The sequence below is a fragment of the Scyliorhinus canicula genome, chromosome 2 (assembly GCF_902713615.1).
Source record: "Scyliorhinus canicula chromosome 2, sScyCan1.1, whole genome shotgun sequence".
Lineage (NCBI taxonomy): Eukaryota > Metazoa > Chordata > Chondrichthyes > Carcharhiniformes > Scyliorhinidae > Scyliorhinus > Scyliorhinus canicula.
This window is the reverse complement of record NC_052147.1, coordinates 195,010,534-195,033,777: the sequence shown is the minus strand read 5'-3', so window position 1 is coordinate 195,033,777 and position 23,244 is coordinate 195,010,534. Positions and strand designations below refer to the sequence as shown.

The 23,244-nt window shown below is 47.5% G+C and overlaps 1 protein-coding gene across 12 annotated transcripts in view; it reads right to left on the bottom strand.

The window, feature by feature from the left end:
* Positions 1 to 23,244, bottom strand: part of znf385b (zinc finger protein 385B) — a 743,282-nt gene that overhangs the window by 191,658 nt on the left and 528,380 nt on the right. For 10 of the 12 annotated variants that reach the window (XM_038789277.1, XM_038789271.1, XM_038789275.1 and 7 more), the window contains one exon: positions 12,864 to 13,006. In XM_038789277.1, coding sequence (XP_038645205.1) covers positions 12,864 to 13,006 — 143 coding nt within the window. Of the gene's footprint in view, positions 1 to 12,521; positions 12,665 to 12,863; positions 13,007 to 13,143; positions 13,278 to 23,244 lie in introns of those variants that run through there. The other 2 variants (XM_038789280.1, XM_038789281.1) reach the window with 2 other exon arrangements.

Sequence of the window (23,244 nt, the reverse complement as noted above, 5' to 3'; positions counted from 1 at the left end):
GGATGAAGTTGGAACCTAATTTTGCCACGCAGTCGTGTGTGTACAGGGAGTATAGTAGGGGGCTAAGTATGCAGCCTTGCGGGGCCCCGGTATTGAGGACTATTGTGGAGGAGGTGTAGTTGTTTATTCTTACTGATTGTTATCTGTGGGTCAGAAAGTCGAGGATCCAGATGCAGAGTGAGGAGCCAAGTCCTAGGTTTTGGAGCTTTGATATGAGCTTGGCTGGGATTATAGTGTTGAAGGCGGAGCTGTAGTCAATAAATAGGAGTCTGATGCAGGAGCCCTTGTTGTTGAGGCTATAGGGATAATTGCAGGGCCAGGGATATGGCGTCTTCTGTAGAGCGGTTGCGGCGGATCATCGAATCATAGAATTTACTGTGCAGAAGGAGGCCATTGAGCCCATTGGAAAGAGCACCCTACTTAAGCCCACACCTCCACCCTATCCCCGTAACCCAGTAACCCCACCTAACCTTTTTGGACACTAAGGACAATTTAGCATGGCCAATCCACCTAACCTGTACATCTTTGGACTGTGTGAGGAAAGCAGAGTACCTGGAGGAAACCACGCAGACACAGGGAGAATGTGCAGACTCCACACAGACTGTGACCCAAACCGGGAATCGAAAAGGGGACCCTGGAGCTGTGAAGCCACTGTGCTACCGTGCCATGGGATTTGAGAACTACGTCCAAAGTTTTTGAAGGGCACAGGAATGCAATATATGGTTGCAGAATCATATTATACTATAAATAAATTCATTAAAATCACTAGTGTGTTGCGTTCTTTCAGGTGTTGATATTATTGTCATAACTATGGTTATCGAGATCATGTTCAATGTCCTATTTTCAAACTATATCGGAAGTAAAATTAGTGGCATTGCTGCCATTACAACTGGACTCACTAAAACCAGGTTCTTCTCATTCCGCAGCTGCACAGCTGGTGGCAGAATTCGGCTCTATACTGCTGATGGTGTCATGGAAGTCTGGAGTGATGAAAATGTCAGGGATATCACTATCAGCAACTTCTCACATGGTCCATGCACAATAACTCTGCTCCAAAGGCCAGCAGTGAGATGTCAGCAACCTTCGGCTGCCTCCTCGGATCTTCACAGCTTCTTTCAAGCCCACTTTGCTTTTCCCTTTGCATCTCTTTCTTTAGCTCAAAGCATTTTTTACTCTGCAGCATGTTTGTTTGGGTACTACGTCTGGCATGCCATGCATGCGCTGGAAGCATAGATATGTCATTCAGTGTTAAATGCTGATTTGGCTCCTGCTGTGCTATTTTAAACCTTGAAGGCCCTATTAACGCCTTCTTTTAAACAGCTGAACATGTGCTGAAAAGGTGGTGCAATCAGGAGAAAATGTTGCCGGAACTTTTACAAGGAGCGAAGGGGACTTTGAAGGGCTGTGAGCAGAAAGCCTGCTGACAAAATTGAGAGCTGTAATTGCAGTCCTTCAGGGGTCACAGCATGACAAGGACAGAGCACAGGCAGTGGAAGCTGTGCCCAAGCAGAGGAGTAGGAAGGCTCTCAACTGAAGATTGTTTCATCAAGGATCTTCAGAAAGCAGTTCTCCTATCTCCTCCTCAGGCAGGACAGTGACTAAGGTGACAAGTTTCGTCTAGGAGATGGTCACTGAACTGTGCTCCCTCCTTCATTCAGACCTGCAGCCACACAGCAGGGAAAGGTGGAGATGCAGGTTTCCACGAAGATCACCATCACTGTCACCCACGGTGGAAGCAGACATTATTGCCAAAATATCATGGTTTCTCAAGCATCACAGTATCAGAGGTGATAGAGGCCCTGTATGTCTTGAGAGGGAAGTTCATAGTCTTCTCTCGAACTAGGGAGAGGCAGAAGGCATGGGCGCATGGATTTGCTAGACTTGCAGAATCTCAAAGGTGCAGGCAGCCATCAACTGCTGCTGGTGGATATGCAGATACCATCCATTAACAAGGGCTTATGCAGCAACCCAAAGGCTACCATACCCTACCTGTGCAGTCAGTCTGAGACCATGCACAGAGCATATTGGTGAATGCCTACTAATCTTGCAGCAGTCACAAGCTTTAATCCTGTGCCAGTACACATTGTCACCATATTTTTTTTTTAAATATTTTTTTTAAATAAATTTAGAATACCCAATTATTTTTCCAATTAAGGGGCAATTTAGCGTGGCCAATCCACCTAACCTGCACATCTTTGGGTTGTGGGGGTGAAACCCACGCAAACACGGGGAGAATGTGCAAACTCCACACGGACAGTGACCCAGGGCCGGGATTCGAACCCAGGTCCTCAGTGCCGTAGGCAGCAATGCTAACCACTGTGTCACCGTGTTGCTCTTGTCACCATATTTGAGCATCACAACACAACAACGGTTAGTAGCATGGTGGCAAGAGTTATCCCCTCTAGACATGGCTCATGACTCCCTCTTGTACAATAAGAGTCTTGCTGCTATCAGGAACATCATGGAGTCGACAATCAGAGTTTTGAAGCAACGATTCCACTGGCTGGATCGCTTGGAAGAAGCACTCCAATAATTGACTGCATCATCTTGGCATGGGTGGCAGCCATCTAGGCTGGTTAATTGAGAGGCAGCAGAAAGGGAATTGACAGAACCACTGCCAATCTCTTGCGACAGCACCTCACCACTCTAATAATCTGCTGGGGAACAGATTGTTGGACTACCGTGAGTCGCTTTGAGCAGTGATATTCATGATGGCAACAGTCTTCAGCCTTATTGCACCAATCTGTACTTGTTTGGCAGCACTCATGAATGTCATGACATAATTCTCAGATTCCACTACAGCACCCAAACACTGACTGTCTTTTGCCGGGGCTGCAATGGAAGCTGAGACATTGACTACCAGATGCTACATTACAGCTGGATCCATAGATGCTCTCATGAAGTTGGCCTTTATTTCCATGTTGGAAAGGACGGTCTCTAAGTTCTGCATGAAGCATATGCCAAGTTGCAGCAGTACTACTCTATACTCCTTGACAGTAACACCGGACTCTGTGGCGTGCCAGGCACTGCATTAAGTATCTCTGAGTACATGTCTATCAGTGTTCTTCTGTATGTTGCGCCATCAAAACCCTGACCCGAGTCTCCTAAAGCTAAACTCATTTGCGACCATGACCTCTGGTATGCTGGAACACATGCTATCCTTCCCCCCTGACATTGCTGAGGCCTATTTGTGTGCAGTGACGCAGATTGCACCTATAAACCGCCCTCTTACATTTTCAATATATGAGCTGTGCTTCTTCATCAGACATCTAGTCTTGTGCACAGCCTTCATGAGTAGGCTGCAATGGTTGGTCAGGCAGCTCCTGGATATCAGCAGAAATAAAAGCAGAAATGTAGAAGGGAGGGTTGGAGCAGGTAAAGTGGGTGGGATAGATTACATGATGTATAAACTGTAGATGTACAATCTACAGTTTATACATCATGGCAGATGGCAGAATGAGTGTGACGTGAGATTTATGAAGATGCATAAAGCAAGAACATGCAATGTTCTTGGATGTTCTTGGCACACTAGATTCAACACAATAGCATAGTGGTTAGCACAGTTGCTTCACAGCTCCAGGGTCCCAGGTTCGATTCCCAGCTGGGCCACTGTCTGTGCAGAGTCTGCACGTTCTCCCCGTCTCTGCATGGGTTTCCTCTGGGTGCTCCAGTTTCCTCCCACAACCCAAAGGTGTGCAGGTTAGGTGGACTGACCATGCTAAATTTCCCTTCGTATCCAAAAAATGTTGTGGGTCACTGGGTTACGGGCATAAGGTAGATACGTGAGCTTCAGTAAGGTGCTCTCTTTAAGGGTCAGTAGCGACTCGATGGGCTGAATGGTCTTCTTCTGCACTGTAAATTCTATGAATCATCTCATTTAAATGGTTCAGGAGGCACAGGCACACCTGGCCTCCACTAGTTCTCTTCTGCTGTACAGTGGAGCTTGTCTAAAAAGTGAGAAGGAAAATTGTTAGTTCGTGAGCTGCGAGGTGCTTGGATGTGTCTGGCATAGCTGAAAGAAATGTGAAAGGTGAGAGATGTGGGTGCAAGGCTTGTAACATTGGTAAGTGTGAGGTGAGGTGGAGCATCTGAATGTTAGACATGACTCTGATTGCTTCAGATTGTTGATGGGTGAATTATGGGGTTGAGGGAATTGAACAGCATGAGAGGTTGGTGCTGCAATGTGTAGAAGTAATTTAAAAGATGTATTCACTGATTTAGAATGTGTGTAAAGTAATTGAACTTCTTGTGACACTGCATCGGGACTTTTGGAGCCAGACTCCTTGTATGGACTTCCATGGCCACCTGCACCAATTCCCTTCAGTGTTTGTGCCTGGAGGCCTCCTCACTCCCTGCAGAAACCTGACCGCTCTCCTGCCTTTGCGCCTTCTGAAATAAGACCTCTAGTATAACATCAGAGAACCTGACACTTCATTGATAGCTTCTCTCAAAGCCTTTCACAACAGTTCTTCCATGTTCCTGCATATCTGTTTTAAGAAGTGCAGGCCAGCACTAAGTTGCAATAGTTGCACACATATCTGGAACCCTACTCAATGTGCAGCCAGTCTGCAGCACATCTGACATTGGGCTGCCACCAAAATCATTGAGGTGGTCGGGCAACACAATGTTTCCATAATTCCTGCCTCGCTCCAATCATGGCCATGGGGCAATTGCATATCATGCACCCCGTGCTAGCTAACGGGCTTAATCAATTTTTTTAGTTTCATCACTCTCAAGAGACAGATTGGTATTGACGGGAAAGACCTTTATTTTTGCCTTAAGGGTGTTTTGCTACTTCTGAACTTACCATAGATGCTGTTATTCATTTGCACTTAGTGGTGGAAACTATATTCAGTCCTGTGCCACTTCTGCTATTTACAATATGATTTATTGGGAGGCAAAAGTGGAAAAACAACCATATGTTGTCACAGCAGTTACTGAGAATATTTGCCTGGTTTTCTCCTGATTCGCCAACAACTAGTCCTTATCACAGAATAGAAATCGCACCACTCCCCCACACTGCCCCAGTTCCATGCAAGTCAACCTTCTCGTTTTCCAATACTACCAGTTTTCATACCTAAACTTGTTTCTCCTGACCACCACATACCATATGGTTTAACAACACTAACTTCTTACCAGTTCCCTACAAGGCTGACTGCAGTGATATCTGGGTTGCTGTTACCGTCCCCGTAATGGAACAATGCAATTCATTCATAGAGGACAGATACTTTGAGCGTACATGAAGATGCTAACCACGTCTTCAAGGCACAAAATATAAATTACAAACTTACTGTAAACTTGTAAAAATCCGACATTTTGAAAATCTTGCTGACTACCCAAAATGAAAAACAAAAATGGGTAGGATTCTCCGTTTTGGAGACTAAGGATGCAATTCTCCAGAAAGATTTAAAAGTGTTGTAGCGGGCAAAAACTTCCGCAAGCTTCCCGGCGCTCAGCCCAGCGAAGCCGGAACGCTGTACAACATTAATTGGTCTACTTAATGAAGCCCCATGGGCTTCTTACCGCAAATGAAAGCTCGCCAGCTGATTCACTGGCATGATGCTTGGCAGCCCCCCCAAACAAGGTCGAGCAGCACTTACAAAGCACTTGCTCAGCCAATCCCAGACAGCACGCAACAATGGTGCCTAGGAAACCGGCACCACATTTTGGGGATGCAGATCTGGGAAGGCTCCTAGACGCAGTGGAGTCCTGTTCTCTGAGGGTCCCGGAGGGTCAGCCATAGGGCTGCCAGTGTTGCCTTGGACGAGGTGGTGGCTGTTGTGAGCACCGGGAGTATAACCAGGAGGACTAGCATCCAATGCCGGAAAAAGGTCAACGCTCTACACTGGACAGCATGAGTGAGTAGACACTAACGCCCCCTCCCCCACAACCTGTCCTCCCCCCCCACTCCGAGACTATTCTGCCTCCACCTGAGCATTCACATCTAAACGCTCCATGCGGCCCCCAATGCTCTCTTCAATTCCCTTCCCTTGAAGCCCCCCCAAACCCGTCCTTCACACACATCCTCTCCTTCAACCCTGCCAACCCTTCAGAACATAGAACATACAGTGCAGAAGGAGGCCATTCAGCCCATCGAGTCTGCACCGACCAACTTAAGCCCTCACTTCCACCCTATCCCCATAACCCAATAACCCCATCTAACCTTTTTGAACACTAAGGGCAATTTAGCATGGCCAATCCACCTAACCACATCTTTGGACTGTGGGAGGAAACGGAGCACCTGGAGGAAACCCACGCAGGCACGGGGAGAACATGTAGACTCCGCACAGACAGTGACCCAACAGGGAATGGAACCTTGGACCCTGGCGCTGTGACCTCAAACCCCTCCCACCACTGTGAACCACACATGTGGCTAACAATGCCTTCTCTGTGTCTTCTCAGGAAAAGCTCTCCCAAAAGTGTCGGGAGAAGGCCCAGCTTTGCAGTGGTGCGCCAGACATAAGAATCCTCACCACCTTCGAGGAGCGTGCCCTGGGGGTGAATGGGGTGGCCGAGGACAGAGCGGTTACCAATGCGGAGGCTGGTGGCGCCGCAGAGGAGAGCAACCACCGGGCCCAACTAAAAGACCTGTCAAACATGAATTCTTATTGCCTTACTGACTGACCCACCCCTCCCACTGACCACATTGTCCATTCTGCTGCAGGTCCTCCAGACGACGGCGACGGCCCACCCTGGATGGTCCCCCTTCAGGTTCCCAGGAGATCACCTTGGAGGAGAGCTCTGAGGACACCACATTGGAGGCATCACAACTACCATCCCCACATTCCACCAGCACAGTGGGAACTGTAGGTGGCCAGGCTTCTGGGGCAGTGGAGGCAGGAACCACCAGGCAAGACAGCAGTCGGAGGTCTGCTGGATCCTAGGATCCAGCTGGGTCCCAGTCAGATGCTGAGCCTGTGGAAGAGGTCATCCCCTGTGTTCCCTGCTTCAGTTCAGTGAACTTTGCTGATCCCCTGCTTCCTCTGCAGTGGGCCAGTGCTTCTGAGGATTGACAACACCTGGTGGGCTTCTGATTGAACTTGGAATGGAACAGCTGAGTACGAGGGTGGCCAGAGGGGCTGCCTGGGTGGGCTCACAGATGATCAGAGGGTCCCTGTGCTTTCAAAAGGAACAGGCAACACTCAACAAAGGCCAGGGACCTGTAAGAACACCAAACAGTTGCATTTTAAAGACAGACTGCAGCAATGGCGTTCTCAGCCAGGTCACCCCGATCACAAGGGAGACACCCCGAGTACATGGGCTTGGCATCAAGTGATTCCCTGCTACTCCCCCCCCCCCCTCCCCCAGCCTGGGCACGCCCCAATTATCAAGGGTTTTTCAGTTTTGTTAGCCTCCCACTCTCCCGCAGCAGGCAAAGCATTCAAGCCCCATTTGTAAATACTTGCACTAATTCCCACCTACGTGACCTTTGCCTGAGAGGGGCGGAGCACTGTGGGAGGGTGGTGCTTACTGTGTCCAAACCGCAAAGTAGATTGAAATGCATACAAATGCCAGTTTTGCATTGCCCCGCGAGTGCGGGGCACAAACCTCGTTTTCGCAGCCAGAAAGGGACCGGAGCATGGCGCCGGATCAGCGGTAGGCGCAAACCTCGATTTTTGCATGACGCCCAATTCTCCACCTGATTCAGATTTCCGGCATCGCGAATCGGAGTGTCCAGCCCAAAACATTTTCCTTCTCCTACTGTGCTTCCATTTGGTCCTCCCCTTCAATACTGTTGCTGCACTTACGACTTAAATGGGTACATTCTGTCAAGAATCTGATGGCATGCAATGTAGCACCTACTGCACGCCTTGTCTTTTCAAATAAATGCCTACAAGAAATCTCAGTTCTGCAGTCCAGCACCAATGCAAACCACTGCACTTACACTGGTTAATGTCACAGAGAAGAACGTATTGCAACCTAGCTTAATGCACCAGATTATCTCTACATAGTAGGACATCAAAAAACTTAGAAAAGCATCAGCAATGCAAAATATAAGCCTTTTTATTTGAATGGACAGAAGATTCCACTCATGCAATCAGCTGGCTATAAAAGTCAAATGTGTATCTGACTAGATTTATCACATGTGACAATCTCAGTCAAGGCTGGTAGCTTTAAAAATAAATTAGTAGTCCGTATTATTGACTGAAAAGATCACACAACAAGATTTAAAGAGGTAAACTTTTACTGATGAAAGGAAAAGAACAAGCACTATTAACAAACCTAAAGAACTTGATCGGGATTGTCTGATCTTGAGGCTAAGTGCTGACTCCATCGTAAAAGCTGTCACGTTTCTCGACGGTATCAACATGGCCTCAGGAGCAGCGATTCTGACCCCCACAGGGAGCCAGTACGGCACTGGAGCGACCCACGCCGCTCCAGCTGCCAATCCCAGCGTCAGATGGGCGGCACGGGTCTGCGCATGTGCAGTGGGGCCGGCGCCAATGCACGTATGCATAGTGCGACTGTCGTGCATGTGCGGTGGCTCCCTTCTCCGCGCTAGTCCCGACGCAACATGACGTAGGGCTACAGGGGCCGGCGCGGAACAAAAGAGGCCCCAGCTCGTGATGCCGGCCCGCCGATCGGTAGGCCCCGATCGCGGGCCAGGCCACAGCGGAAGCCCCCTCCAGGATCAGTCACCCCCTCCCCCCCCACTAGGCCGCCCCCGGATCCATTAACGCCGAGGTCCCGCCGGGTAAGACCAGGTGTGAACGGCGCCAGAGGGACTCGGGTTTTTTCGTATGGCCGCTCGGCCTATCCTCGGCCGAGAATCGCCAGGGGGGGTGGGGTGGGGCCAGAGAGCGGTCCCCAACCGGCGCCGTGCTGACCATGCCTGCGCCAATCGTGTTGATTCTCCGCTCTCCGGAGAATTGGCAGACTGGCGTCGGAGCAGCGTCGTTCATTCGCGCCCGTCCCGCCGATTCTCCGCCGCGGCCTAGGCTGAGAGAATCCCGCCCCTCGTATATTTGAGACCAATATTCCGAAAGAAATATTCCCTATTCTACTTCTTGTTTCAAGTGAGAACTCCTTTTTCAGTTACTTGAGGTTATACAATTCTCCTGAAATCAAAACGTGGGGCGGGATTCTCCCCTACCTGGCGTGACGGGGGGTCCCGGCGCAGGGGAGTCGTGCCAACCACTCCGGGGTCGGGCCTCCCCAAAGGTGGGGAATTCTCTGCACCTTTGGGGGCTAGCCCCGCGCCGGAGCAGTTGGCAACAGAAGACTGGCGCAAAAAACCGGCACCCCCGGCAGCGGGGCTGGCCGAAAGGCTTTCGCCGGTCGCCGCATGCGCCGGCGGTGACGTCAGCGGCCAGCTGCCGCTGACGTCACCACCGGCGCATGCGCGATGTGGGTTTCTCTTCCGCTTCCGCCATTGCGGAGGCCGTGGCGGCCGCGGAAGAGAAAGAGTCCATCCAGGGAACTGGCCCGGAGTCTGAGCGGGGGGGCCCCGATCGCGGGCCTGTCCACCGTGGGGGCACCCCCGGGCTCCGATCGCCCCCCGCCCCCCCCCCAGGACCCCGGGTGCCCGCTCGCGCCGCCGATCCCGCCGCCACCAGAGGTGGTTCAAACCTCGGCAGCGGGAGAGGCCTCCCAGCGGCGAGACTTCGGCCCATCGCGGGCCGGAAAATCGCCGCAGGAGCCTCGCCGATCGGAGTGGCGGAGAATCTCTGCCACGGCGGGGGCCGAATTTTCGGCGGCCCCAGGCGATTCTCCGACCCTGCTGGGGGTCGGAGAATTTTGCCCAAGGTATGTCATAGCTCCCAGGAATTCACTACAATTGTCCTTGGTTTTCCAATTATCTTGAGGTGAGGAGTTTCTGAGGGATTCTTCCACTAGCATCTGGCTATGCAAATCCTCCAGCGTTATTTCATCACCTCACAAATTTGGATTCCCTAGCCTTTACATGAACTTCACTTGCATCTTTGTATAGTCATTCCAAATCAGAAATACCCCTGGTTCCTGATGATCCCAACGCTCCTGAGCTCCTGATGACCCTCTACTCCTTGTCTTTTCTATTGGCAGATTGTCTCTCTGTACGAGACACAACTGACCAATACAGCTAGCATATATCGAAACGCACACACGCACACACACACACACACAAAATTCCCAACCCCCATAGCTGATACTCATGGCAACATGACACACATGTTCCCATAGAAATGCAAATTAATTATCTTTAACTTTAAACCTGTCCTGTCCTGTGATCGGAAAAGTAGGTGGATACTTTAAAATCTTTCTTTGGTCTGGAGAAGTTACAAAATAATTTAAATTTCTGGTTTACACCTGGACTTCAAACCTTCTCCCAAGATGCCGAGAGAAAGCTCATCGCCTCAATAGATATTCAGGGAGACTAGTATACTCCCAGGTCTGAATACCTCTCACACCATCTGGAGTTGCATATCAAAGGAGAAGTCTTATTACAGTGACGTAATAAGACTTCTCCTTTGATATGCAACTCCAGATCCATCTGATAAGCTGTCCAGACCAAACTTTCCTTCATCTATCCCACATTTAAAATCACAGTCCCCTGGACCAGAATAATATCTTATAATCCAAACGTTATAATGCTAAAACATCTTGACCTTAAAATCATACATTTGTAACACACTGGGCAGAATTCTCTGTCCTGTCAGCCCCATTTTTTGACATGGGCTTATCAGATGGATCTGGAGTTGCATATCAAAGGAGATGTCTTATTACATCACTGTGATGGTGTGAGAGGTATTCAGACCTGGGAGTATACTGGTCTCCCTGAATATCTATTGAGGAGATGAGCTTTCTCTCGCCATCTTGGGAGAGGTTTGAAGTCCAGGTGTAAACCAGAAATTTAAATTATTTTGTAACATCAGGATTCTCCGTTCCCGCAGTAGGCCAATAGGGTTTCTCACTGTGGCCACCCCTACACCATCGGGAAATCCGCGGGCATGAGTGTGCTGCCGGAGAAGCGAAGGATCCTGCCGATGTCGAATCCCGCAGACTGTATTTACAAAGTCTACTGTATGTATGAAGTTCTAATTTGACTTCTGCAAAATGCAGCTTCCAATATAGCTTTTTAAAATTCATCAGTAGGAAAGTCTAATTTTGGGCAGTATTAGTGGAATATGTGTACATTTTTATTTGAAATTCTTTTATTCCAGGTGGTCTTGTGTATGAGTCTGGAAGAAAGAAAAACTTCACGCAGTCTACTGAAAGATTTGCATCTTTTTTCCTGGCAGTCAAATGATGGATATTTGTGCTCCCTGGTATTGCTGATTAACTACTCAATTCAGTGGTGGAATTTTGTATCTAATTTTCTGCAGTTTAGAGGTGATGGCACATCCAATCGCGGTCAGTATCATGACAAATAACTCCACACTATATATCAGTCAAAAGAGGTCATGTCCTCCTCTTTGCCACTGAAGCTAAAATTCAAGAATACCTGAAATTTAATTGTATTAATGATTTTAATGAATGGCATTATGACAAAATTCTCCAGATTTTTAGCCAGAAAGCAATATATTGATACAGAATAATTCAGAGGATTGAAAAATTCTTAGTTTTTACGATTTTAACTTAATCTTTTAGAACTAGAAAATTATAAATCAGGTAAGAGATTCTCAAACACAACCTTGGCTGAAAAACAGTGTATTTGACAACAGCTTAATTTACAGCACACCAGAAATCCCCTGTTACATTCTCTTTTCACGCTAGATTAATTTGCTAAAAGAATTAATGTCGTTAACCACTTGGCGATATTTCAAACACCCACAGTCTGCTCCTGTTGATAACATAATTCTTTATTGATTACAAAGACATTTATAATGCTATACCAGAAATCTTACTACCTCATACATAATCTGTACTGCCTCAGGAGCCAGGAATATAGCTTTACCGTTCATATGCATATGTTTTGTTTTCGTTCTTTTCAAATTAATTTGATGTACAAGCTGGAATTAATTCAGAATTTTTGAATAAACCAAATACAATTTTCACTGTGTACGAACCACTGCACATGCTGTAAATACTCCAAAGATATTTACAATGAAACTGAATCTGTGATAGCCCAGTGTGCATTCTGCAGATAAGATTTCTCATAAACCAAAACGTAAGTCTGCTATTACATCGTAATGTTTTTCTACCTCCATAACAGGAACAGTAACAATTGAGGAATCCTTAAAATAAATCGAGAATCAAAAAGGCAGCAACTGAAACCAACTACAACTACAAAGACGATATGTCACTGCATTGTTATTTATTAGATTTTTCCAGTAATCACTTCATCATATTCATTTCCACAAGCTCAGAAATTCTCAAAATTTGTAATCCAATGTCCAGTTTTCGAATGCAAAATCATAACAATTGAAATAATATTTAAAATATTGTCTAATATATTTTCTAAAAGGTAGAAGCATGCTAACATAATGGAAATAACAATTTTTAATTGATATTCATCACAATATTCACAGCTTTTGGTTACATAAACCTGTCAAAATAATTTTCATTTAGTTTAGTTCAAAATCAATATTCCCTTCTCTTACTCTGCTGCTCTTTTAGCTCCTCCGAAAGCAGACCAACAGCATTTTAACAGCATGAACAGTTCACAGTTGTTCGTAGCTTGATGCTGCACAGCTTCAGCTATTTTGTTACGTGGTGGGTTAACAGAATCCAGGAAGACTATTTGCACAGATGAATACGGAATGTCAACCAGACAAAGTCCCTGACGTAATAAAATCAGCTAACAGTTTGGAAGCCTTGATTAATATTTGAGCTTAAGACTTGGGAGTCCTTTCATTCTGTGAGAAAGGCTCCATCTACTGGGTACCAATATTCGAATCAATCTGGGAGACACAGAAAAAAAATATATTTCAGTTGCTACTCACTGTGTTAAAATTCGGGAAGAGTCCAACAGCTGAGCCAGTATCCATTGGAAAGGGCATAAATGATTTAATGTCAAGCGCCGGCTGCATCATCAGGGTAGGTGCCCGCACAAATGCAGGAAGTGTGCTAGCATGGCATGTACTTCCTGTCAATGAGAAAAAGAAAATGGATGAATTAATAAAATAAAACATTTGCAGTCATCTGGAATATTTTCTGACTGATACAGCGGTTACATAGAATAAACAATTACAATGAACATGTCAACAGAGAAATGAAACCCACACAATTAATTTCCAGCTGGAGCAAAGCATTTCCCCACAGCCATTCAAGTTGAAACTCAGAGGAGACATATGGTACGTGAGTCATCCTGGCAGGTAGAATGAGTGTGTGTCTCCCTTGTCTGAACAATTCTGATGGAGCTGAGGAAGCTGGGGACAGGCACCTATTAAAACCAGATGCTCATTGAAAGCAAGCTAACCTATTGGAGCAGAGAACTGGAGGGCTAAGGATATTATACAAATCTTAGACACTACAGGCCATCTAATCGGTGAGTTTATTATTTCTTCACAATATTGAATGTTAAAACAAAATGTGGTTTAAATATGTTCTGAGTTACAACTGCAGCATTATGTAAACAACAAAAGCAACTAATTTATTTTACAGCCTCTGAAATTTACCCACTGGAAATTAAACACAGCAGATTTATGAGAGCCAATTAAATGCAAATTTCACTCTGCACAAAGGGGTCAAGTCTTCTGCAGTCATGCAGGCGCTGAATTGTGCTAATGCTGACTTCTGAGGCTGAATTTTTGTTTCGGGTTGGGACAAGTGAATTTCCAGGACCTAACCCCATGTCGCATTGCTGCCTGGCGACCAATGCCATTTTTGATGAGCAGGCCAATTAAAGGCCAGTCCTCACCGACCAATTCAAGATTGCAGGGAGGCTCTTGAGGCTGGAGGGCCAATTGGAGACCCTTCAGCAATGATATAGCTGCAGCCCCGCCATTTGAGGTGGGGGTTGCCAATCTAGGAGGGTGAATGAGAAAACGCCTCAAGTTGGAGATAATCTCTGAAAGGATCTTAAAAGTTTTGAACTTTAAAAATGCCCTCAGCAGTCAGGCCTTCAAAGTGGAGGGGCCAACTATTTCACAGAAGGAGCTGTTGATCAATGGCTATGGCAAGTGTTTGGGATGGGCAAGAGGGCCTTCCCTCGGTGGATGGAGAATTGGCACCACCCATGGTCTGCTGGCAGAAGGCCGACTCTATCGTTTGTCTATGTTTCACCTTAATAAACCCGTTCATTGTCAAAATGGGGTAGCTGCTGCTGCAGATGAGTTGTAGCTAGCCACTACCCCACACCATCATCCAAACACCCGCACCAATTCTTCTGAAATTAAAATGGCCCAGAGGCAGAACCATGGCACATAAACAGGCTACCATTCAAAAGATGCAATTCATAATTTGCAATGCAGACAGTGCCTTAAGAAGTTTAAAAAGTCCCACAAGTAAAATTCTCCAATAAAGGCTGCGGATGGGGGCTAAGACAAATATAACATTATAGAAGGATTGAATATTCCCAATCAAATTTTGGGAAGACTTAAACCATAATTTACAGTTTCTGCCCCAAAGACCATCTCCCCTCTTACTGGCAAGAGTCTGAGATTAAGCCAGTCTCTTCACAGCCTTGTTGTATCATTTGCCTCAGAGAGGAGCTTTCAAATTCATATGCATGCAATTACTAACACCGTCTATTTTCCATCTCTGTAATATCACTCGACTTCATGCCTGTCTCAGCTCATTTGTTGCTGAAACCCTCATTCATGCCTTTGTTACCTCCAAACTCAATTATTTCAACACAATCCTGGCTAGCTTTCACATTCTCCTCTCTGTAAACGTGAAGCCATCCAAAAGTTAAGCTGCCCGGGTCTTAACTTGCACCAAAACCCATTCCCCTATCGTTCATCTGCTTACTGACTTACACTGGCTGCCAGTCAAGCAATGTTTTCACTTTAAAATTCTCATCCTTGTCTTTAAATCCCCTTCATCTCTCTAACCTTCTTCAGCCACACAACATTCTGCGATATCTGCATTCCTCTCCTTCTGGCCTCTTTGGATTCCCAATTATAATTCCTCCACTACTGGTGTTGTTGCAATAGTATGGGGTGTTGGTGAGACCATGGCGGATTATTCAGAAACCGGCAGGGTGGGCAACTCTGGCGCGAATCCTCCGCACCTTCAGGGGCTAGGCCTGCGCCGGAGTAGTTTGCACCGTGCCAGCTGGTGCGGAAGGGGCTTGGCGCCATGCCAACCGGCACCGAAGGGCCTCCGCCGGCTGGCGCGAGTTGGCACAAGCGCGGGAGCGCCAGCGTGTGCTGGCATCATCCCAGCACATGCGCAGGGGTGTTCATCTCCGCACCCGGCCCCTAGGCTCCAATCGCGGGCCAGGCCACCATTGGGACACTCCCTGGGGCCAGATCCCCCCTCGCTCCCGAGGACCCCGGACGTCGCCGCGGAGCCTGGTCCCACTGGTAAGTACCTGTCGTAATATACGCCGGCGGGATCCGCCACAAAACGGGCAGCCACTCGGCACATTGCGGGCTGGAGAATCACCAGGGGGGCCGCGGCCAACGGCCCCCGACCGGCGCGGCACGATTCCCGCCCTCGCCAAATCTCCTGCGCCAAATACCCGGCGTTTTCCCGAACCGGCGGGGCGTCAGAGAATCCCGTCCCACATCTGGAGTATTGTGCAAAGTTAAGGGCCAGGAATCTCCAACCCCCCCCCCCCCCCCCCCCGGCCAGGTCAGAGAATTCTCGGGGGGGTGGCGTGAATCCTGCCCCGCTGCCCCAACGCCGGCTGCCGTATTCTCCGGCGCCGTTTTTCGGGCAGCGGCGGGATTTCCGCCACACGGGTCGGGGGCCATTGACGGCGGCAGCCCCTGCCGATTCTCCAGGCCGCGATGGGCTGAGCAGCCATCCATTTTTGGCCAGTCCCGCCGGCGTGAATTACTCACCTCACGCATGGCGGGACCTGACAGGTGAGTATGCGGGGGTGGTCCTGGGGCGAGGGCGCGGGGGATCCAACACTGCAGGAGGAGCCTCCAAGGTGGCCTGGTCCGCAATCGGGTCCCACCGTTCTGTGGGCGGGCTTTCTCCGTGGGGGCACTTCTTTCTTCCGCTCCAGGCCCCTGTAGGGCTCCACCATATTGCCCGGGGGCGGGCGCAGAGTAAAGAGCCCTCCACGCATGCGTGAAAATACACCGGCCAGTCTGCGCATGTGTGGAATCACGCCGGCCGTTCCGTTCATGTGTGAGATCACGCCGGCCATTCCGCGCATGCGGGAACTCGCGCCGGCCCTTCGCCTTCGGCTGGAGCGGCAGCAACTCCTCTGGCGTCCACCTAGCCCCCGAAAATGTGGAGAATTCCACACTTTCGGGGGCTGTTGACGCCGGAGTGGTTGGCGCCAGTATTTCCGCCAGCGTGGGGACTTAGTCCCCAGAAAGGAGAATCCGTCCTTGGTCTCCTTATTTGAGGAAGGATGTGGTGGCATTGGAGGCAGTTCAGAGAAGCTTCATCAGATTGATTCCGGGGATGAAAGGGTTGATGTATGAAGAGAGAGTGAACAGTTTGGGCTTATACTTGCTGGAGTTTCGAAGGATGAGAGGTGAGCTGATCGAGGTATATAAGATACTAAAGGGATTGAAAAAGTAAACATAGACTAATGTTCCCCCTTGTGGGGCAATCTAGAATGAGAGATCATGGACAAAGGTTGCGAGGCGGTAGATTTAGAACTGAGATGTCAAGGAACAACTTTTTGCAGAGTGTGGTGAATTTGTGGAACAGTGCAATGGAATCGGATCATTAAATGGTTTCAGGAAGGAGATAGATATATTTCTGTTCAAAAAAACTGGTGAAAGGGATATGGGGAACAGCTGGGGCGGAGGTTTTGAGACCAGGAAGAGATTGGCCATGATTTGATTGAATGGCAGAGCAGGCTCGAAGGACTGAATTGCCTGCTTCTGCTCCTAATTCCTATGTTCCTATGCCTTCAGTTACTTCATGCACAAACTCTGAAATTCCCTCCTACACTTCTCTGACTTGCTTTCCTCTAAGACACTCCTCATAACATAATCTTTGACCAGGTATTTGGTGACCAAATATCTCCTTGGCCGGAACTTTCCAGCCGTTCTCACTGGTTAGACATTTATGGTGCTGCCAATGGCAAACAGCAGCTGTGAGTTGCCTTGCAGCACAGGAATCCCCGTTGACAGAAGATCTCGTCACCATCCAATAGTGGGCCGCCCACTGTGAAAATCGCCGTGGGGGCGTGGAACATCCCACCCAATATGTGGCTCAGTGTCATACTTTATAAAAGTAAATTACTGCGGATGCTGGAATCTGAAACGAAAGTATGACAGTATCACACTTTGTCCTGTAACACTCCTGAAAGCGCTTTGGGCATTTTATTACCCAATCATTAAATGTAAAAGCCCTAATTGGGCTTGGTGGCCAATTAGTGGCGATGAGTGCCACGAGGAATTGGGAGCTGCCTGCGGAGCATGAGCAGCAAAAGCAGACAATAGCCATGATGGGGCTTATCACTGCTTTGCAGAAGTGAGGGTGTTGCATCTCAGAGATGGACTGTTCACAATAACACTATGAACTTTCTCTCTCTTGACCTCTTCCAGAATGGTACAGTGCAAATGATATGTGTATTCTATATTTGCCTATGTAACATGCTTAACACTGCATGTATATAAGCACAACCAAGAGGGGCAACAGCCTCACTGTGGACAAAAGTGGACAAAAGTGACCAAAAGGCCAACTAAAAGACATTGTGCCATGATCAGAGCAATTTTCCCTCTTTCCCAATATTTTCCATCATTAAAAAATCCATCAATTTCTCCCTACATTGAGCCCCAACAGATATGCAGTAATGTGCATCGGGCCGTTTGGGTTTGGCGATTTGCAAATGAAAAATCACCTTCTTTCTCTCCCTTTCCCGTTAACAAGCTCCTCAATGAGGTGTCCCTATCTAAGGAAAGATACACTTGCCATAGAGGGAGTGTAGCAAAGGTTCACTAATTTATTTCCTAGGGTGGAGGGATTGCCGCTGAGGAATGATTAAATAGGCTGGGCCTTCATTCCCTGGAGTTTATAAGAATGAGAGGCAAACTCATTCAAATGTAGAAAGTTCTTCCAGGGCTCGACAGGGTAGATGCAGGAAGAATGTTTCCCCCGGTTGGGGGTGTCTAGAATCAGGGGTCACAGTCTCAGAAGATTGGGTAGTCTATTTAGGACAGAGGTGAGGAGGAATTTCTTCACTCGGAGGGTGGTGAATCTTTGGAATTCTCTGCCCCAGAGGGCTGAGGAGGCTCAGTCGGTGAGTATGAGATCAATAGATTTCTAAATAATAAAAATATGAAGGGATTTGGGGACAGTGCAGGTTAAATGGTGTTAAAGTAGCAGATCAGCTATTTTCTAGTTGAATGATGCAGTGGGCTCAAAGGGTTGAATAGCTCCTGTTTCTTATGTTCTTACATGCTGTTAATTTGAGGCAAGTGGATTCCTGACTCCCCACCACCACCCCTCCCTCGTCACAATGGAAAATTCCGGTTTGTTCCTGAGGCATCAGGACACTGATATGCCAGGAAGAGGGTTATTTCCAAGACTCACTTGAGAGACCTCCTGTTCCAGTTCTCAGGGACAACTGAAAATCTCAGCCTGTGTTTCAATAGCTTCCAGAAACAGTTTCTCACTCATAATAACTCCTTTGCTCACAACAAATGGGCCATTCATTCCAAAATCATATAGTTTCTAACTTTGTGTAACATAAGTTGCGACTGTATTTAAATTAAAATAGTGTGATCTTGTTTAACCATTAAATTTAAAGGAACAATGTGATCATTTTAACAATGGGCTGAATTTTAAATTAAGGGTGGGCTTCCAGCCTACACCCCAGCATAAATGTTGGGGGAAGCCACCATCCGTTTAGCTGGCTCACCCTGCTTTAATTTTATGGGTAATGAACCTATAGTTAGCATGAGTCAGGACTTCCATCCTTATCCAGGAGGACGTTTCACCTTCTAGAGCTGCTGGCCGGTGGCACCAAGAAGGAGCAGTGGCCACTGTTGGTGCTGCAGTTGGGCAGGAGGTGGCGTGCCGTGGTGGGCCCATGTACTCTGATTAAGTCTGAGACACCTCTGAGGTCAGGGTTACATGCCCAGTTGAGGGGGTGTGTGGTGGGTGGGGGGATGGATGTTTTTGTTTTCTTCATTCATGTGAAGTGGGTGTCACTGGCTGGGCCAGCATTTATTGCCCATCCCGAAATGGCCTTTGAACTTTCTAGGCTACTTCAAAGGGCATATTAAGAGCCAACGACAATGCTGTGAGTATGTAGTCACATAAAGGCCAGGCCAGGGAAGGACAGCAGATTTCCTTCACTAAATCACATAATGAACCAGATGGGCTTTTCCGACAATCGACATTGGTTTCAAAGACATCATTAGACTTCTAATTCCAGATTTCTATTGAATTCACTTTCACCCTCTGCCATTGTGGGATTCAGAGCATTATCCTGGGTTTCTGGATTACTAGTCCAGTGACAATATCAATTAGGCCACAGCAGGTGATGCACCGGTTGCCTCCTCCACCACCCATTAAATTGTAGCATGGCTGTGAGGTGGGTGGCATGACACCCTACCTTATGGATCCACCTGCCTGCGTTTCCACCCGCTGGTGGCCCATAAAATTCAGCCCAACAAATATGTTTAATTAGATAATACAATTAAGATTTTAAGAATGAAGAGTTTAAGAGCCAATAGTAGATTCTGTTTGCTGGTCAAATACATTACATCTTTTGCTGAGTAAGCCTGACAAATTGAACATACAGAAATGTTTGCAGAAGATTGAAAGCAATTAAAATTGCAGCCCAAAACTGGGTAAATTTCGAACAATGATTCCCTTACTATGCTGATAGGATTTGCCATGAATAACTGGAATTGTGTTCAATCAATTTTCACAATGGCAGCACGTGGTGAAGTGGTTAGCACTGCTGCCTCACAGCACTGAGGACCCGGGTTCAATCCCAGCCCCGGGTCACTGTTTATGTGGAGTTGGAACATTTTCCCAGTGTCAGCTTGGGTCTCACCCCCACAATCCAAAAAGATGTGCAGGGTAGGTGGATTGGCCACGCTAAATTGCCCTTAATTTAAAAAAAAACAATTTTCCCAATAAATTCCTCGTTTCAATGAAGAATTTTGAAAAGGAATTCATTTTAAATAGTTGTAATTATTTGTGTTAAAAAATCAAACTATGCAGTAATTTGGGTTGAGCATAAATAACACAAACATTTAGATCAATGAAATGTCAGGCATGTTAGTCAGTCAACAGAATACATTTCCATTTGCAATGAAGCATTCTGACAGAGGTTAAGGAAGAAAAAGATCACGGCACTCAAGTCGCTAAAAGTTTTTGATGAGTGGACCACTGTTCGCGGCCAATGGAGAATAAACATAGCTGAAGGTATGTATTAATAGATGTATTCTGTAAAAATCAGAAGATATCATATTTACACTATGCAGACCAAGGTGTACTGTGCCCAGTTTTGTGTTATTAATTCATGGGATATGGCCGTCGTTGGCTAGGCCAGCATTTATTGCCCATCCCTAATTGCCCTTGAGAAGGTGGTGATGAGCTACCTCCTTGAACCACTACAGTCCACGTGCTTCAGGTAGACCAACAGTGCTGTTAGGGAGGGAATTCCAGGAATTTGGTCCAGCGACAGTGAAGGGACTGGTCAGGCTGGTACTTCCAGGTGGTTGTGTTCCTATCTCCTGTAAGATGGCAGTGGTCTTGGGTTTGGAAGGTGTTGTCTCAGAAGTCTTGGTTAGTTTCTGCAGTGCAAATGTTAGATGGCACACACTGCTGCTACTGAACATCGGTGGTGAAGGAAGTGAATGTTTGTGGATTGGGTGTTAATCAAGCGGGCTCCTTTGTCCTAGATGGTGTCGATCTTCTTGAGTGTTGATGGGGCTGCACTCATCCAGGCAACGGGGAAGAGTGTTCCATCACACTTCTGACTTGTGTCTTGTAGATGGTGGACCGACTTTGGGGTATCAGGAGGCGAGCTCCTCACCACAGCATTTCTAGCCTCTGACCTGCTTTTGTAGCCACAGTATTAATATGGCTGGTCCAGTTCAATATCTAGTCAATGGTAACCACCCAGGATGTTAATAGAGGAGGATTCGACATTGATAATGCCATTGAATGTCAAGTGGCGATGGTTAGATTCTCTTTTTTAAAATATTTGGGGCAGCAGGGTAGCATGGTGGTTAGCATAAATGCTTCACAGCTCCAGGGTCCCAGGTTCGATTCCCGGCTGGGTCACTGTCTGTGTGGAGTCTGCATGTCCTCCCCCTGTGTGCGTGGGTTTCCTCCGGGTGCTCCGGTTTCCTCCCACAGTCCAAAGATGTGTGGGTTAGGTGGATTGGCCATGCTAAATTGCCCGTAGTGTCCTAATAAAAGTAAGGTTAAGGGGGGGGGGTTGTTGGGTTACGGGTATAGGGTGGATACGTGGGTTTGAGTAGGGTGATCATGGCTCGGCACAACATTGAGGGCCGAACGGCCTGTTCTGTGCTGTACTGTTCTATTATTAGTTTTTGCATTTATTTGTAACAACATTGTAAGGAACGAAAAGTGGGCAGCACGGTAGCACCAGGGTCCCAGGTTCAATTCCCGGCTGGGTCACTGTCTGTGCGGAGTCTGTACATCCTCCCTGTGTGTGCGTGGGTTTCCTCCGGGAGCTCCGGTTTCCTCCCACAGTCCAAAGATATGCGGGTTAGGTGGATTGGCCATGTTAAATTGCCCTCAGTGTCCAAAAAGGCTAAGTGGGGGTTTCAGGGTTGCGGGGATAGGGTAGATACGTGGGTTGCTCTTTGTAAGGACCTGTGCAGACTCGATGGGCCGAATGGCCTCCTCCTGCACTGTCAATTCTATGAAAAAGAAAAAAGGGAAAAAATAAACAGATATGAATACATAGGAGACATATCTACAGGTACGAGGCATATTAATGCCAGTAATGCTAGTAATCGGTTACCACAACCGTACTGTTTACTATCTACATGTTGCCCATGGTATTAAAACATACCAAGGGCATGCTTGAGGCCAAGCGTACCTTGTTTATGTGGCTGTACCTGTGGGTTTTTCATTTCCTTTTGGTTCCTCTGCCCTATTTCCCCTGTACTCTGGGTGGTGTGCTCCCTCCTCCATTTCCTATGATCCCACTCCTTCTTCTTTTGTCCCTTTCAGTCGCCTCCCTCTGGCTGTCCTGACACCTCGAAGACCGCCACCCTCACTCCCACACCCAGGATATGACTTCAAAAAAGGCAGTCCAGTACCTAACAAGTTTGGGGCAGGCCCAGAACATGTGGGTGTGGTTGATTCGGCCTCTCTGACACTGTTTACATTTGTCCTCCAGCCTGGAAAGAACCCGCTCATGAGTGTTCTGATCAAGTGCGCCCTGTGCACTACCTTTAGTTGCGTTAGGCTCAGCCCTGCCCATGAGGAGGTGGAGTTTGCCTTCTGCAGTACTTCGATCCAAAGTTTTCTCCCTATCTTCATGCCTAGTTCTTCCTCCCACCTTTCCTGTGTTTCATCCCATCAGGCTCTTACCTCCTCTAGCATTTGTCCGTACATGCCGGCGCAGTTACTGTCCCCTAATTAGTCCGAGGTTAGCAGTCTTTCCAGTAGGGTGTGTCTGGGTAGTTGGGAGAACTTTGCAGTCTCCTTGCCGAGGAAGTTTCTCAGTTGCAGATATTGGAGTTTGTTCTCTTTTGCCAGTTGGAGCTTTTCTGTTCCCCCAGAGTTGATACTGTACCGTCTACGTACAGGCCCCTATTGTCAGTACCTCTTCTGTCTTTTCTCCACTTTTAAAGGAGGCGTCTATTGTTGAATTTTATGGTGTTTGCAGATGGGGAGCGTGGAGGACATTGCACCATATTTCTTATGTTCTTATAAAGGCCCCATTGATCTTGTCTGGTGCTGTGACTAGTTTACCGTTCCTGTCCTTCACCTGTGCTATTTTCCTCATGGCTGCCTACCTTCTCAGCTGGTGTGCCAGTAGGCGGATGGTCTTGTCTCCAGGTTCGTAAAAGGTCCCCCGTGTCTGGCGGAGTTGGTCCACCGCTTTCCCGGTGGATAGCAGGTTACATTCCATTTGTAGGTTTTTCCTCTCTGCCAGCACTTCCACAGTCAAGGCCGTGGAGTACTGCCAATTCACTTCCAATATAGAGACTGTAGAATCCGATGGGCCAGAAATCATCTTCCTTTATGCTAGATATTTATCTTCCTTTATGCTAGATATGATTCCATCCAGCGGAGAGATTT